Raw genomic sequence first — 18,346 nt, forward strand, 5'->3', positions numbered from 1 at the left:
TTCATTTTGTCACAGGAGCAATACTTTGTTGAAAACAAATTCTTATAACTTGAGAAAATTTTCAAACAAAATAAAAAGTGTTTGTCTTTAGCTTGTTTGGACAATCTCCATTTTTCTGAGTCTTCCGCTCAAATTTTTAGTCTCAAAAATGTTATTTTGTGGATACTTGAGAAAAAACTCGTATACATGCTGTGCACTAGATCATGATTATAAAGTGGGAAATTTTCTTAGTTTTCTCAATAGAAGTTCAATATTTCGTAATGTTAGAGTATACACTCTAGTAAGTAAGTTGCGAGCATAAGATGGAGCTTCAAATGATAGCTCAATATAAGAGAGCATAGTAAGCGTTTCGCACTATGGGCCAGTTGGCTCAGTGGAGAGCACAACATTGCAATCAATTAAGAGATTGTGGGGTCGCAACCGCAAAGGTCCCAAACTTTACTCTCACTATAATGGGGTTGACATAGAATCAACATAAAGAGTAAAGAGTTTCTCTAATGCGGAGCGTACAAAAATGGCAAATAAAATTCGGCAAAAAAGGAAGTAGTTTAGCTATCTGTTCAATGCGAGCAAAGAACGAGAATAAGATCCCTTTGGAAACTGCAAAATTTCACGCTTGTTTTCACACATTAGCAAAACACGCTGGCTGTTCACAAATCATTGTAAAAATCACAACATGCTCTCTAAATAGTTTTGATATCATTGTGTCAAAGAAGATAATCAGTTCATCTTGAACAAAAACGAGAACAAATAACAAATACAAAACGTGCCTGACTTTTGATCTTTACTGGAAAATTGTTCAAACGTATCAAGTAATTAAGCTAAAGTAAAATACTAATAGAAAATGGTTCAGGCTACTAATTTTGTGATTATTATGGTTCAGCTAGAGTATGGGAAATATAAATTTTTGTTAAATTTGAGCCAAAAACGAAAATGAAAGCTCTTCCATCTAATAGTGGTCAAATCTAAAGTTCATTATGGGATGCAGACACTCTCCTAAAATCATTATCGGCAGTGTTCTGCTGGGAGTATCTAAAATTACAACACTAATCCAAGCCACGTTTTGCCTCAAATTGATTGTTTAAATTACGAGGTTCACTTAGTGTACGAGCAATTTTAATAAGTCTCACATCAGTACTGAATCAAAACAATAACAATTTCTCTTTCTACTCTAAACAATTTTTGGTGCTTCTCGGCCAAGACTAAGAAACCTAAATATAAAGATCATATCACACAAAAATCATAACATGTACGCAGTGTAAGCATTTACAAATTCGCTTCCAACTTTTATCAAAATTTCTTCCTAAAAAGCAAAATAAAAAATTCTACCATACCACTTCAAATATTGTTCTAAATATTAATAAAAGATAAATTATTTATTTACAGATATACAGCAACGTACTTTCTTCTTAGGGGTTGCGGAGATGACCTCCACGATTTTTGCAATGCATAAGTAAAAATTAAAGTCTTAGATTTTCTATCAAATGGTAAAATCTAATTTTTGTTCGAAAGAATTTGGAAAGAATGATTTTATAGTAGGGCGAATATTATGAAAAGATTTATTCAGTTGACGTCTACAGCTACAGAATCTTTTAAATTTTTTAAAATAAATTCGCCTGCTTTCTTTTGCATGTTATTTTGCTCTTTAATTATTCCGCTTCTTATTTCACTAAATGCCCAGTATTGGCAACATTAAAAAAACATGGGTAGATAGTTGGTCTTGAAACTCTTTCTTTTTTGCTTTCTATTTATAAGTGTCACCAAATTAACAAATCATTTTTTGAATTTCCTTAAGTAAAGTGTATAGAAGAAGATATAAATAACCGCTTAAAGGAAATTTCTTTCGTCCGATTCATTAAACCGAACTTGTTGCGTAATACGGAGCACTCAAATATCAATTCGATTAGCTAATCAAATTTGCCATAATTTAGATTTTTTCATTTGAAAAATAAACTTTGCGGTCAGGATAACAAACTTTTACTTTTTAAGGTTATCTGTTTCTGTTGACAAAATTTTGCTATTTATGATTTCCGAAGAGGATTTCCTTGACAATTTAATTAGCAGTTTTGATGTTTATGAACATTCAACAATTTGTTCTCAAGTTCTCATTTTTGAGAGAAATATGCCTTCTGTAAAATTCTGTTAAAAATTTTGAAATGGATTTCCCGGATTTTTGTACCTAGAATAATTATGTATCTCTGCTATCAACTCTGCTATGCATTTTTTAATTTCTAATTTCCTGTATATAATTGCTCGCTAAAACTTCGCAGCAATTGATCCGACCTTGTTTGTCTTCTACCCTAAAAAAATACGATTTTTCAAAAGATTAAATATTAAATGAGGCACAACAAGAACTGAGTTTCTATTTCTCTTCTTGAGCGGCAGCAGTGAGCAAAAACTTTTAAAAACATACTTTATTTGGGTATTAAAAACTGTTCTCAGTCGAAATTTCGCAGTTCTATTAGAGTTGCAACAGGCTCGAAGAACGCAAAATTGTCATGTTCGGTTCTTCCAAAATTTACTCTTATATCGTGAAGTTACCCCTACTAAGCGTAAACTAGTGGCTAGAACTAAAGCTAGTTCCACATCAGTCTTTGAAAGCATTTTTTACTTGGATTTGTTTATTAATTTGGTAACGTTTTCAGCAAACCGAAGATAAAAGAAGAAACAAGATTAACTGCTAAAACAGCAGAGAATTAAACGTGAGCGGGAACGAATTCATATCGGCTCCTGATACTAATTAACTACTCTCATACGAAATTTGAATCATCTATTGTAAACGTATTGGTCTTATTAAGACTCGAATAATGGTATTGATACTGTACAGGTTTTTACAAACCGATGAGAATGGGTATTCTACATTTTTTTAGAACTCGAAGAGGAGTATTGGGATTAAACACGTTTTTTTGTTTGCTGAAGCAAGATTTTTTCATTATTTGATTGTCGACGTCTTTTTATTCAAACATTTAGCCACGTTTCTGAACGTTGATATCTGTTTCCGAACATTCGACTTTAACAGTAACTTAGTTTGCTTTATATAATAATTAGGAACAGCTGTTAATATTGGAGCTGAAAATGAACTTTTGTAAATTTTTGATCCCCTACAAGTTCCTCTAGATTTTTGATCTATTTAACCTACCCCTCCCCCACCCCCACCCCCACTTGCATTCACCCCCCCCCTCCCTCACCCAAAAAAAAACAAAAAAACAAAAACCTACTTACCTCCAACCCCCCCCCCCCCCCAATGATCCACATTCCTAACTGAAAAGTGGTTGTTTCTAAGTAAATATTGAGTTGCTTGTATTTCATGTTCAAAGTTTTTGAAGGCAATAGGGAACTGAAAAAGTTTCCATTGTACTGCTCTTCTAGTAGTTTCCGGTATTCAATCGGCAATGTTTTTAGCTGAAGAAAGTTTATTCCTGACATGAATTTTGACTTTTTCTCGTTAACCATTTACCTCCGTTTTTGACTTTGGTTTTCAAATTTTGAACTCTATCGCTAGCTTAGTTTGTAATTTATAGTAATTAGAAACTACTGGTGATATTCAAAGTGAAGAGGTCATTTTGAGATTGATTTTTGATCCCATCTAATTCCTCCTTGTTCTAGAACTTTCTTTGTCTTCTTAAGTGGCTTTTTTTACGCTCACCTTCATTTTTGAACGATCTCAATTGTTCTCATTGTTTTTGGGCTAATGTAAAAGTGATTGTGAGCGATTAAAGATCAAAGATGTTTTAGATTAGTCGCTTAGCTTTTAGACTACTATCCTGGGTTCAGCTTTTGCTCTCATTAAACATTTTTTAGGTCTGTCCCATAATAGCCCCCTTGAAATTATGGCTCCATTATGATATAATTACCGTGATTGGCGGAAGGGGGCTATAATGGGAAAAACCCAAAATTCCTAAGCTACACGCCTAAATTAATTCGCCTAACCACCCCCTCCTGCGTGTCATTGGAGAGCATTTCATCCGACGCGAATCGGTTACGTTTATTTTTTTTAGTTCATTTTGAGATTACTGTGGTTTAATGACAAAAATTTTTGCAATTTGCATTATCGTGTCGATACAATTAACTCAGGAAAATTACTTGGTACAAAACTAAAAATCGCGTTGTAACTGTAAAATCTCTGTTTTTGTTGGGTTTCATTTATAGGGATTGGCATTAACTAGAGTACTCTGAACCTGGCAATTCAAATTAATAAAAATAAGAGTGCTTAAAAGAGTACAAAACAAGTGACTGAATAATGCATTTGAATGCTAATTACACCAATAACTGATAAAAATTGGTTGTTTATTTTAACAATAATATTTATATGGAATTGTACACATCTTAGTTTTGTCTAACACTTGTTATTATTTGTAGAAAAACAGTTCAACTTCAAAAAATTAAGCAGTAGATCCTCTCTCTCATTTCCAGATTGAGAAAATTGCCATCCAAGTTTATCTTCTTTCACGCTTGTCTCCCCTCCCCCCGCTTTGCAGGCATATAAGGTATGATCACTCATTACCGTAAAAATAATGAGAGGGTATAACTTCGCGGAGAGCTAAAATGGGAAAGACCCCAACTTTCAATTTTTTGGATCTTCCCACCTAAACAAATTGTTGATTTGTTTATTTGTTGTAGTTTTCTGGAGTGGAGTCTTTTGTGTCCTCCATAATGGATGTATGGCCATGGCTGCAGAAGAAGAGACATGGCAGACCAATCTTCACTCTCATAATATGTCTCGTCCACTTCCTAATCGGACTCTCAATGGTCACTGAAGTTAGTCTATCATCACTCACTATATTTGTAATATACTATTTTTGAGTCCAAGTTCTACATATCTTTTAAAAATCTCACTTTGAGAATACTAATTTTTCTCAATTTTTCGAGAACAGTTTTAAACCTGAGTGGATCATTTCCTGAGGCATTTTGTCGGATCGTTTTATTTTTAATAGCCGCACAGCGATAGCTGAGGCTATTATTGGTCTTCTCTTGGTTTTTTACGACTCGAATAGGAGTATTGGTTTTCTCTCGGTTTTTTTTACAGGAAGTAGATTTGTTCACATATAGATCTCATATTGTTCACATATCTGAATTGCACATATAGATGGCCGTTTTTAGCCGTTTTTTCGTCTAAGTGGCCCATTTTTTTGCTTTTAATTTGGTTTCTTGTAGAAATAAATTTTATTCGATACTATATTGAAAAGTCAAGCTCCGAAACTGATAACAAACTGTTTTGTAGAGCCTGAAAATGCGCTTCAAGTTGAAAATTGGCACATAATTCTTGATTTGTTAGTTAATTTTTGGCTTTTTTAAAATTAAACTCTTCATTTTTGGATCATTTAACCGTCTTTTTGTTAACAATCAGCTATTATGGCAACTTCTCTTTGATAATTCCTATACTAAACGTCTCTTTCTACCTCGATGTAATTTTGTTTAATGAAATTGTAGATATGCTAATCCAATTTTAGTAGTTTTTTTCCAATTTTTGTCAGTTTTTCGTTTGTATTTTGGTTGTAATTGCTAGAAATAGTTTTTTTGTGCAACACGAGGGACTTTTATTTCGTTTCAATAAGAATTCAATCAGTTTTTGGCGTAAAGTTTTGAAAAAAACAGTTAAAACTTTTTCATAAATGCAGTCCTTAAAAGTTCTTTGACCATTTTTTTGCAAAATGTTTCAATGTTTCGTATTTATGAATTCTGCTTTTTCCTATTTTTTGTTCACTTCAGGAGGATAGATCTTTTATCGGATGACTATCTTTTCTATGTCTTGAATGCTGAACAATGAAATGTATTCGTTTTTCTTGATTTTTTCAAATTGGTTTTCAACTTTCCAAAGTCAAGAATGTCTTTTTGTTACGGTGTTCCTTACATTGTGCCCATATTTAAATTCTAATTAGTATAAATCTAGCTTTGTCCTGTCACCTACCTTTATTTTCGGTATATTGATTTTTTCAGTTGTAAAAAATGAATCATTTAATCTTTTTCTTAGATTTTCGTCACTTCTTCGGTTTGCAATTGATTTCATTCAACATAAGGCAGTACTGAGAGTTTGATAGCAAGCTTTTTTGAAAACTTCTACATATGACTAATTACTACAGCTTTGATCTGACCTTGGTATTAATTAAAACGATTTTTTGCCTTTGAATATTCTGCTGCTTATGTCTTTTCTATGATCAATTTTATTTTTGCTTAGTATGAAATCATGTTGTCTAGCTTATGTACGAGAAGGAACAGGTGTGTGTTGTTTTTTGTCTTTATCGCAGTGATTAGAAGTGTTATAATAGGTGTTTGTGATTCTTATATTTGAGCTTTCTTTTTGAAAAGATTTAACTTAGTTTCTAAGATTATTATCTGCCGTTTGCTTTCGCGATCTTTTTCAGATCAGAATCATGAATTAATTGAGGGCTATTGATAACCTTGTCAGCTTTTCAGACTATCAGGTTTTTGACCACCTCTATTACTATGGATTTTGTAACATTACCAAACGTTTTCAATAATGTAAATTTTTGCTGCATTTTGTTTCTCTTGTTGACAGTTGTTTAAGTTCCACCAATTTGTAGAGCAGACCTGGGGCGGTAATGAGTTAATGGTTTAATACAGAAAGTATCGGCTTCCGTTGCAATTACGGATTTGTTAGTGAAGTTCTGACGCTTCGAGTCGCTTCCGGAATTCTTCCGGATATGTTTTTTTATTTCGTCGTCGCGATTTTTGTTACAACCATATGACGTCACAACCACTTCAAATCCTCTTTTTGTTCATTCCTTCATGCAATTTCAACTCAAGTGCGTGTGTGACGTCATTTTTCGCTCTTAGTGGAGCGAGTTTTTTTGTTCATTTGCGAAATTAATTTTTGGTCACACTTGACTTACCACACTCTCAAACATGACTTCCTCACTTTGAAATTGACTTTTATTTACTTTAATTCAAAGAGAAAAGGTCAAATGGGTGTGTGTCACTCTAAAGGAAAACTATTTGTGAGCAGCTAGTAGAAGCAGCAAAAGCTTATACAGATTTTTAATCAAAATATATCATATCAGCCTTCAATGAAAAGACGAATTTTTTGGTCTGTCTTTTTTACTGTTTTTGTGAGACTGCAGATCTACGAAGCTATTGCGGCTATTTTCTGGCAATCTGCCAGCTATGTTATTTTTGTAGATGATCATCCATTTAATATCAATCGAACTGCAACTTCTCTATGCCTGAGATATAAACCATAAATTTATAAATAATTACCCACAATATAAATAATGCATAGGTATATTCCCCTGCACGATATAAAAGTTTCTTGCATAAATTTTCTCAAAACGCTCACCTACACAAACCGTTCAGTTAAATTATCTGCATTTTTTTCTAAATTGTGTCAGATTTTTTGCCATTTTTGTTTGGTTTTTAGAGCTAGAATTTGCACTAGAGTTTATCTAATTATATTTCCTAGGGTGGCGTGTATGTGTTTGAAATCTGGAACCACTACTCTGCCAGTGGGAAGAACCTTCTGATCATTGCCCTGTTTGAGGTGCTGGCACTGATGTACGTGTACGGGTACAAGAATTACCGAAGGAACATAGTTGATATGATTGGATACGATTCTTGGATCCTGTCTTGGTTCCAACTGTGTTGGTGCGTCTTCTCACCCATTCTCATATTTGTAAGTGATGACTTGATACTTCCCAATTATTATTATTATTTCCGAATTATTATTGGTTTTTACAGATAATGTTATCGAGGTTTTAATTGATCTCGGACATGTCTTTTTTATGCCAAATTTGTGATTGACAATTTTCTTCCAAATGTTCTCTCGCATTAGTGAATTGGCTTTTCTTCCAAAGAATTACAATAAACTTGTATACTTACCCGGGGGGAGGATTTTCCCGGAAAATAACGGGGAAAAGAGTGTAAAGAGTGTAAAAACAAAAAAATTACCCCCCTATTTCTCCGCTTAATTAGCGGTGTAAGAGTGTAATTTTAAGAGTTTAATTTTAAAAAATAAGAGTGTAAAATCCAATAATAATTCCACCTTCAATTTTCTTTTAGACTTTTAGTCTTACACCTTTAAATTATTTTTACACATTTACTATTCCACCTTTAAATTATTTTTACACTCTTCCACTCTTAATTTCAAAATTACACTCTTGATAATTACACTCTTACACCGCTAATTAAGCGGAGAAATAGGGGTGTAATTTTTTTATTTTTACACTCTTTACACTCTTTTCCCCGGTCCTTATAATTGGAATAAAAGTGTATTTATTTTATTTTTACACTCTTCCACTCTCAATTTTTGATTTCACTTTTAATAATTACACTCTTACACCACTATTACACTCTTTACACTCTTTTCCCCGTTATTATCCGGGAAGATCTTCCTACAGCTGAAAATTAACATTTTTAATAAATTTTGAGAGCTGAATTAGGTTAAATACTGTCGGAAAAAATCTACAGTTGAATTAACAAACAACTCTTTGAGATTTTCCAGTATGTTCTGGGTGTGTTTCCCTCCTCCTTCTCTCAACCGGGCTGGGGACCGGCTACGGCGGAGTTACAAACAAACAACTATAGGAGATTTTGAGCAGAGCATTCGGTAAAAAAAACCGGGCTCAAACTCCATCTCCAAACAAAATAATACAAATTAAATAAAATAACAGCAGAAATTTAAACACTATACATATATCATCAAAAAGATACATAGAAATGCATACAGATCCGATAAAATTTAAATATTTTTTAAAATAAAGTCAGCGAAAACGTCGAAATTTCCGTGTGAGATATCTACTTTTTTGTAGGGCAGTTAGGCGAACCATTCTTTTTGCATTACAACCTACATACTACTGGTAGTCTGGAATATTGCTTTGGTTCGCTTTCAACAACTCTAAGATCCGACCAAATTTAACTAATTTCTAAAATTTAATAAGCGAAAACGTCGAAATTTCCGTGTGAGATATCTACTTTTTTTGTAGGGCAGTTAGGCGAACCATTCTTTTTGCACTACAACCTACAGACTACTGGTAGTCTGGAATATTAATTTGGTTCGCTTTCAACAACTCTAAGATCCGACCAAATTTAACTAATTTCTAAAATTTAATAAGCGAAAAAGTCAAAATTTCCGTGTGAGATATCAACCTTTTTGTAGGGCAGTTAGGCGAACCATTCTTTTCGCACTACAACCTACATACTACTGGTAGTATGGGATATCAATTTGGTTCGCTTTGAACAACTCCTTGACCCAATGAAAAAGACCTATTTTTAAAATTCGTTTTTTGCGAAATTCGCAAATTTCCGTATGAAATACTAACTTTTTTCCTAGGCCAGCTATACCAAAACGTCTTTTTGTTTTACAATCTAGTTACCCATGGGATACTCGATCCGAGTTCGGTTCGATTTGAACAACTCCTTGACCCGACGAAAAAGACGTATTTTCAAATTTACTTATTCAAAATTATTCGGAAATAATAGCAAATTTCCGTATGAGATACTATTTTTTTTTCCTAGGCAAGCTATACCAAAACTTCTTTTTGTTTTACAATCTAGTTACCCATGGGATACTCGATACCGAGTTTGGTTCGCTTTGAACAACTCCTTGACCCAATGAAAAAGACCTATTTTTAAAATTCGTTATTTGCGAAATTCGAAATTCGCAAATTTCCGTATGAAATACTAACTTTTTTCCTAGGCAAGCTATACCAAAACTTCTTTTTGCTTTACAATCTAGTTACCCATGGGATACTCAATACCGAGTTTGGTTCGCTTTGAACAACTCCTTGACCCAATGAAAAAGACCTATTTTTAAAATTCGTTATTTGCGAAATTCGCAAATTTCCGTATGAAATACTAACTTTTTTCCTAGGCAAGCTATACCAAAAATTCTTTTTGTTTTACCATCTAATTACCCATGGGATACTCGATACCGAGTTTGGTTAGATTTGGACAACTCCTTGACCCGACGAAAAAGACCTATTTTTAAAATTCGTTATTTGCGAAATTCGCAAACTTCCGTATGAAATACTAACTTTTTTCCTAGGCAAGCTATTCCAAAAATTCTTTTCGTTTTACCATCTAATTACCCATGGGATACTCGGTACCGAGTTTGGTTAGATTTGGACAAGTCCTTGACCCAATGAAAAAGACCTATTTTTAAAATTCATTATTTGCGAAATTCGCAAATTTCCGTATGAAAAACTAACTTTTTTCCTAGGCAAGCTATACCAAAAATTTTTTGTTTTACAATCTAATTACCCATGGGATACTCGATACCGAGTTTGGTTCGATTTTAACAACTCCTTGACCCGACGAAAAAGACCTATTTTTAAAATTATAATCGCAAAATTATTCGAATTAATCGGAAATTTCCGTATGAAATACTAACTTTTTTCCTAGGCAAGCTATACCAAAAATTCTTTTTGTTTTACAATCTAGTTACCCATGGAATACTCGGTACCGAGTTTGGTTAGATTTGGACAAGTCCTTGACCCAATGAAAAAGACCTATTTTTAAAATTCATTATTTGCGAAATTCGCAAATTTCCGTATGAAAAACTAACTTTTTTCCTAGGCAAGCTATACCAAAAATTCTTTTTGTTTTACAATCTAGTTACCCATGGGATACTCAATACCGAGTTTGGTTAGATTTGGACAACTCCTTGACCCGATAAAATTTAACTATTTTTTAAAATAAAGTCAGCGAAAACGTCGAAATTTCCGTGTGAGATATCTACTTTTTTTGTAGGGCAGTTAGGCGAACCATTCTTTTTGCACTACAACCTACATACTACTGGTAGTCTGGAATATTAATTTGGTTCGCTTTCAACAACTCTAAGATCCGACCAAATTTAACTATTTTCTAAAATTTAATAAGCGAAAACGTCGAAATTTCCGTGTGAGATATCTACTTTTTTTGTAGGGCAGTTAGGCAAACCATTTTTTTTGCACTACAACCTACATACTACTGGTAGTCTAGGATAACAATTTGGTTCACTTTCAACAAGTCCTTGAACCAATGAAAAAGACCTATTTTTAAAAATTATTTAAAATTAATTATTCGAATTAATCGGAAATTTCCGTATGAAATACTAACTTTTTTCCTAGGCAAGCTATAACAAAAATTCTTTTTGTTTTACAATCTAGTTACCCATGGGATACTCAATACCGAGTTTGGTTAAATTTGGACAACTCCTTGACCCGATAAAATTTAACTATTTTTTAAAATAAAGTCAGCGAAAGCGTCGAAATTTCCGTGTGAGATATCTACTTTTTTTGTAGGGCAGTTAGGTAAACCATTCTTTTTGCACTACAACCCACATACTACTGGTAGTCTGGGATAACAATTTGGTTCGCTTTCAACAACTCTAAGATCCGACCAAATTTAACTATTTTCTAAAATTTAATAAGCGAAAAAGTCAAAATTTCCGTGTGAGATATCAACTTTTTTGTAGGGCAGTTAGGCGAACCATTCTTTTCGCACTACAACCTACATACTACTGGTAGTATGGGATAACAATTTGGTTCGCTTTCAACAACTCCTTGACCCAATGAAAAAGACCTATTTTTAAAATTCGTTATTTGCGAAATTCGCAAACTTCCGTATGAAACACTAACTTTTTTCTAGGCAAGCTATACCAAAAATTCTTTTTGTTTTACAATTTAATTACCCATGGGATACTTGATACCGAGTTTGGTTAGATTTGGACAACTCCTTGACCCAATGAAAAAGACCTATTTTTAAAATTCGTTATTTGCGAAAATCGCAAACTTCCGTATGAAACACTAACTTTTTTCCTAGGCAAGCTATACCAAAAATTCTTTTTGTTTTACAATTTAATTACCCATGGGATACTCGATACCGAGTTTGGTTAGATTTGGACAACTCCTTGACCCGACGAAAAAGACCTATTTTTAAAATTCGTTATTTGCGAAATTCGCAAACTTCCGTATGAAATACTAACTTTTTTCCTAGGCAAGCTATACCAAAAATTCTTTTTGTTTTACAATCTAATTACCCATGGGATACTCGATACCGAGTTTGGTTAGATTTGGACAAGTCCTTGACCCAATGAAAAAGACCTATTTTTAAAATTAATTATTCGAATTAATCGCAAATTTCCGTACGAAAAACTAACTTTTTTCTACGCAAGCTATAGTAAAAACTCTTTTTGTTTGACACTCTATGTAAACAGGGGATACTCCATACTAAGTTTGGATTGATTTCAACAACTTTTTGACCTAATCAAAACGACCTATTTTTAAAAATTATTTAAAATTAATCATTCGAATTAATCGCAAATTTCCGTACGAAAATTTAACTTTTTTCCTAGCCAAGCTATACCAAAAATTCTTTTTGTTTTACAATTTAGTTACCCATGGGATACTCGATACCGAGTTTGGTTAGATTTGGACAAGTCCTTGACCCAATGAAAAAGACCTATTTTTAAAATTAATTATTCGAATTAATCGCAAATTTCCGTACGAAAAAGTAACTTTTTTTCTACGCAAGCTATACCAAAAATTCTTTTTGTTTTAGGCTCTAGGTACATATGGGATACTCCATACCGGGATTGGTTTGATTTGGACAACTCCTTGACCCGATGAAATGACCTATTTTTAAAATTCGTCATTCGCGAAATTCGCAAGTTTACAATCCGACCGAAGATTTTGAACCAGACCGAAGAGAAACCAAAAATCGACCGCACGCCAACTACGTCCCCAACATGAGGTGCACAAAAAAATCCCAGCGGTGGGGAAACCGACTAACCGGCGTCTCAACGGGGCAGGGGGGATGCACCTCATGCGGGCCCGAGGCCCTCACCTTAGAGTAATAGTAAGACTGAAATAGACTTTTTTCCTAGGCAAACTATAGCAAAAATTCTTTTTGTTTTACAATTTAAGTACTCATGGAATACTCAATACCGAGTTTGGTAAGATTTGGACAACTCCTTGACCCGACCAAAAAGACCTATTTTTAAAATTCGTTATTTGCGAAACTCGCAAATTTCCGTATGAAATACTAACTTTTTTCTACGCAAGCTATAGTAAAAATTCTTTTTGTTTTACAATCTATTTACCCATGGGATACTCGATACCAAGTTTGGTTAGATTTGGACAACTCCTTGACCCGACGAAAAAGACCTATTTTTAAAAATTATAATCGCAAAATTATTCGAAATAATAGCAAATTTCCGTATGAACTACTAACTTTTTTCCTAGGCAAGCTATACCAAAAATTTTTTGTTTTACAATCTAGTTACCCATGGGATACTCGATACCGAGTTTGTTTAGATTTGGACAACTCCTTGACCCGACGAAAAAGACCTATTTTTAAAATTCGTTATTTGCGAAATTCGCAAATTTCCGTATGAAATACTAACTTTTTTTCTACGCAAGCTATAGTGAAAATTCTTTTTGTTTTACAATCTATTTACCCATGGGATACTCGATACCAAGTTTGGTTAGATTTGGACAACTCCTTGACCCGACGAAAAAGACCTTTTTTTAAAATTATAATCGCAAAATTATTCGAAATAATAGCAAATTTCCGTATGAACTACTAACTTTTTTCCTAGGCAAGCTATACCAAAAATTCTTTTTGTTATACAATCTAGTTACCCATGGGATACTCGATACCGAGTTTGGTTCGATTTGAACAACTCCTTGACCCGACGAAAAAGACCTATTTTTAAAATTCGTTATTTGCGAAATTCGCAAATTTCCGTATGAAATACTAACTTTTTTCCTAGGCAAGCTATACCAAAACTTCTTTTTGTTATACAATCTAGTTACCCATGGGATACTCGATACCGAGTTTGGTTAGATTTGGACAACTCCTTGACCCGACGAAAAAGACCTACTTTTAAAATTCGTTATTTGCGAAATTCGCAAATTTCCGTATGAAATACTAACTATTTTTCTACGCAAGCTATAGTAAAATTTTTTTGTTTTACAATCTAGTTACCCATGTGATACTCGATACCGAGTTTGGTTAGATTTGGACAACTCCTTGACCCGACGAAAAAGACCTATTTTTAAAATTCGTTATTTGCGAAATTCGCAAATTTCCGTATGAAAAACTAACTTTTTTTCTACGCAAGCTTTAGCAAAAATTCTTTTTGTTTTACAGTCTAGTTACCCATGGGATACTCGATACCGAGTTTGGTTAGATTTGGACAACTCCTTGACCCGACGAAAAAGACCTATTTTTAAAATTATAATCGCAAAATTATTCGAAATAATAGCAAATTTCCGTATGAACTACTAACTTTTTTCCTAGGCAAGCTATACCAAAAATTCTTTTTGTTTTACAGTCTAGTTACCCATGGGATACTCGATACCGAGTTTGGTTAGATTTGGACAACTCCTTGACCCGACGAAAAAGACCTATTTTTAAAATTATAATCGCAAAATTATTCGAAATAATAGCAAATTTCCGTATGAACTACTAACTTTTTTCCTAGGCAAGCTATACCAAAAATTCTTTTTGTTTTACAGTCTAGTTACCCATGGGATACTCGATACCGAGTTTGGTTAGATTTGGACAACTCCTTGACCCGACGAAAAAGACCTATTTTTAAAATTATAATCGCAAAATTATTCGAAATAATAGCAAATTTCCGTATGAACTACTAACTTTTTTCCTAGGCAAGCTATACCAAAAATTCTTTTTGTTTTACAGTCTAGTTACCCATGGGATACTCGATACCGAGTTTGGTTAGATTTGGACAACTCCTTGACCCGACGAAAAAGACTTATTTTTAAAATTATAATCGCAAAATTATTCGAAATAATAGCAAATTTCCGTATGAACTACTAACTTTTTTCCTAGGCAAGCTATACCAAAAATTCTTTTTGTTTTACAGTCTAGTTACCCATGGGATACTCGATACCGAGTTTGGTTAGATTTGGACAACTCCTTGACCCGACGAAAAAGACCTATTTTTAAAATTATAATCGCAAAATTATTCGAAATAATAGCAAATTTCCGTATGAACTACTAACTTTTTTCCTAGGCAAGCTATACCAAAAATTCTTTTTGTTTTACAGTCTAGTTACCCATGGGATACTCGATACCGAGTTTGGTTAGATTTGGACAACTCCTTGACCCGACGAAAAAGACCTATTTTTAAAATTATAATCGCAAAATTATTCGAAATAATAGCAAATTTCCGTATGAACTACTAACTTTTTTCCTAGGCAAGCTATACCAAAAATTCTTTTTGTTTTACAGTCTAGTTACCCATGGGATACTCGATACCGAGTTTGGTTAGATTTGGACAACTCCTTGACCCGACGAAAAAGACTTATTTTTAAAATTATAATCGCAAAATTATTCGAAATAATAGCAAATTTCCGTATGAACTACTAACTTTTTTCCTAGGCAAGCTATACCAAAAATTCTTTTTGTTTTACAGTCTAGTTACCCATGGGATACTCGATACCGAGTTTGGTTAGATTTGGACAACTCCTTGACCCGACGAAAAAGACTTATTTTTAAAATTATAATCGCAAAATTATTCGAAATAATAGCAAATTTCCGTATGAACTACTAACTTTTTTCCTAGGCAAGCTATACCAAAAATTCTTTTTGTTTTACAGTCTAGTTACCCATGGGATACTCGATACCGAGTTTGGTTAGATTTGGACAACTCCTTGACCCGACGAAAAAGACCTATTTTTAAAATTATAATCGCAAAATTATTCGAAATAATAGCAAATTTCCGTATGAACTACTAACTTTTTTCCTAGGCAAGCTATACCAAAAATTCTTTTTGTTTTACAGTCTAGTTACCCATGGGATACTCGATACCGAGTTTGGTTAGATTTGGACAACTCCTTGACCCGACGAAAAAGACCTATTTTTAAAATTCGTTATTTGCGAAATTCGCAAATTTCCGTATGAAATACTAACTTTTTTTCTACGCAAGCTATAGTGAAAATTCTTTTTGTTTTACAATCTATTTACCCATGGGATACTCGATACCAAGTTTGGTTAGATTTGGACAACTCCTTGACCCGACGAAAAAGACCTTTTTTTAAAATTATAATCGCAAAATTATTCGAAATAATAGCAAATTTCCGTATGAACTACTAACTTTTTTCCTAGGCAAGCTATACCAAAAATTCTTTTTGTTATACAATCTAGTTACCCATGGGATACTCGATACCGAGTTTGGTTAGATTTGGACAACTCCTTGACCCGACGAAAAAGACCTACTTTTAAAATTCGTTATTTGCGAAATTCGCAAATTTCCGTATGAAATACTAACTATTTTTCTACGCAAGCTATAGTAAAAATTTTTTTGTTTTACAATCTAATTACCCATGGGATTCTCGATAACGAGTTTGGTTAGATTTGGACAACTCCTTGACCCGACGAAAAAGACCTATTTTTAAAATTCGTTATTCGCGAAATTCGCAAATTTCCGTATGAAATACTAACTATTTTTCTACGCAAGCTATAGTAAAAATTTTTTTTGTTTTACAATCTAGTTACCCATGGGATACTCGATACCGAGTTTGGTTAGATTTGGACAACTCCTTGACCCGACGAAAAAGACCTATTTTTAAAATTCGTTATTCGCGAAATTCGCAAATTTCCGTATGAAAAACTAACTTTTTTTCTACGCAAGCTTTAGCAAAAATTCTTTTTGTTTTAGCATCTAGTTGCCCATGGGATACTCGATACCGAGTTTGGTTAGATTTGGACAACTCCTTGACCCGATAAAATTTAACTATTTTTAAAAATAAAGTAAGCGAAAAAGTCGAAATTTCCGTGTGAGATATCCACTTTTTTTGTGGGGCAGTTAGGCAAACCATTCTTTTTGCATTACAACCTACATACTACTGGTAGTCTGGGATAACAATTTGGTTTGCTTTGAACAACTCCTTGACCCGATGAAAAAGACCTATTTTTAAAATTCGTTATTTGCGAAATTCGCAAATTTCAGTATGAAAAACTAACTTTTTTCCTAGGCAAGCTATACAAAAAATTCTTTTTGTTTTACAATCTAGTTACCCATGGGATACTTGATACCGAGTTTGGTTAGATTCGGACAACTCCTGCTTGACCCGATAAAATTTAACTATTTTTAAAAATAAAGTCAGCGAAAAAGTCGAAATTTCCGTGTGAGATATCTACTTTTTTGTAGGGCAGTTAGGCGAACCATTCTTTTCGCACTACAACCTACATACTACTGGTTGTCTGGGATATCCATTTGGTTCACTTTGAACAGTTCCTTGAACCATTAAAAACTTTTAAAGTCTAAGTTTTAACAAAATAATGATCGAAGTCTAGATTCAATAACGTCTAATTCAATATCAATCTGACATAACGGAGGAATACTTTTGCACTAAATGGCAACTAAACCATTAACATCGATTCAATCTATAAAGAAATTAAACAATTTGCTCTAGCAGAGTTTTACGTAAAATACTGAAAGAGAATTTTAGGAAAATTACAGAGTTTTAGGAAAACTACAAAGAAGTCTGGATTGCTTCAAGTCTAATTCAACCTTAATCGTGCTCGAAATGGTTGAGCACATTAATAAAGTAAAGGTTGTTGAGAAAAGGGAAGAGAATAAGTTTGTTGTTTATTGAACAGCACTTGAAAACTCGAACTTCGGTCGACTTTTCTACACGATAGCCAAGAGGCTTAAGTTTGTTGTCTTGTCCGTGAAACTCAGTTGACGACAGATCTAACGCAAGCTTGTCAAGAATGTTGTAGAGCTGAACAGCACACAAAATCACCGACTCTTTCTCAAGGAACAACAAAATCTGGCCGACAAAAATTTCGTTCTCCTCAGAAAGTGAAACAAAACTGTTTGCCTCAGATCTTGTATACAATTGGCTGTCCAGGTAGAATTTTCCTCGGTGTCCGCAAAACAAACGAGCCTCGGGAAATTGCTTTTGAAAATTTGAGAGCACATTGTTTCGCTTCATTGAGAAATCGTCTTTAAAGCCGCTTGATTTACCCCTCAATGCTTCAAGGAATCCGGTAAGATTATCGTTCTTCACCTCCATGCTATCGAACTGTCTATTGCAAATATATCACTTTACTATAAGGCTGCAGGTATTAACAGTGCCAGTTAAAGTCTTTATGAGGTGATTATTGGCACTTTCAAACATAGTTGCGGACGTAGTCCACAAGGGCCCGAAGAATTTGCACTGCTATGCTAGATGTCGGAGCAGATGGAAATTAATTGAGTCGAATTTCTTTAAAGGATAGCGGATGGACATGTTGTAGCAGAAAGCTTCTAACAGGTAACCACAAAGCTTGCCCTCGTCAACATTTTCGTACATAGAGCGGAGTGCGAAGATTAAGTATTTGAGATTTTGTAAATTGGATTCATGCGCCAAAGAGTTTTCTGGAAAATTTTGGAACATTA

At 33.7% G+C, this 18,346-nt stretch overlaps 1 protein-coding gene across 1 annotated transcript in view; it reads left to right on the forward strand.

Moving 5' to 3' along the window:
* Positions 1–17,691, forward strand: part of LOC142352870 (sodium- and chloride-dependent GABA transporter 2-like) — a 59,071-nt gene extending 41,380 nt beyond the window's left edge. Inside the window, exons 10-12 of the mRNA XM_075405025.1 lie at positions 4,621–4,758; positions 7,418–7,627; positions 17,686–17,691. Of these exons, the coding sequence (XP_075261140.1) occupies positions 4,621–4,758; positions 7,418–7,627; positions 17,686–17,691 (354 nt within the window). The remainder of the gene's footprint in view (positions 1–4,620; positions 4,759–7,417; positions 7,628–17,685) is intronic.
* The last annotated feature ends 655 nt before the right edge of the window (positions 17,692–18,346 follow it).

This window comes from Convolutriloba macropyga, chromosome 14 (assembly GCF_964194025.1).
Source record: "Convolutriloba macropyga chromosome 14, txConMacr16.3, whole genome shotgun sequence".
In the NCBI taxonomy this organism is placed as follows: Eukaryota; Metazoa; Xenacoelomorpha; order Acoela; family Convolutidae; genus Convolutriloba; species Convolutriloba macropyga.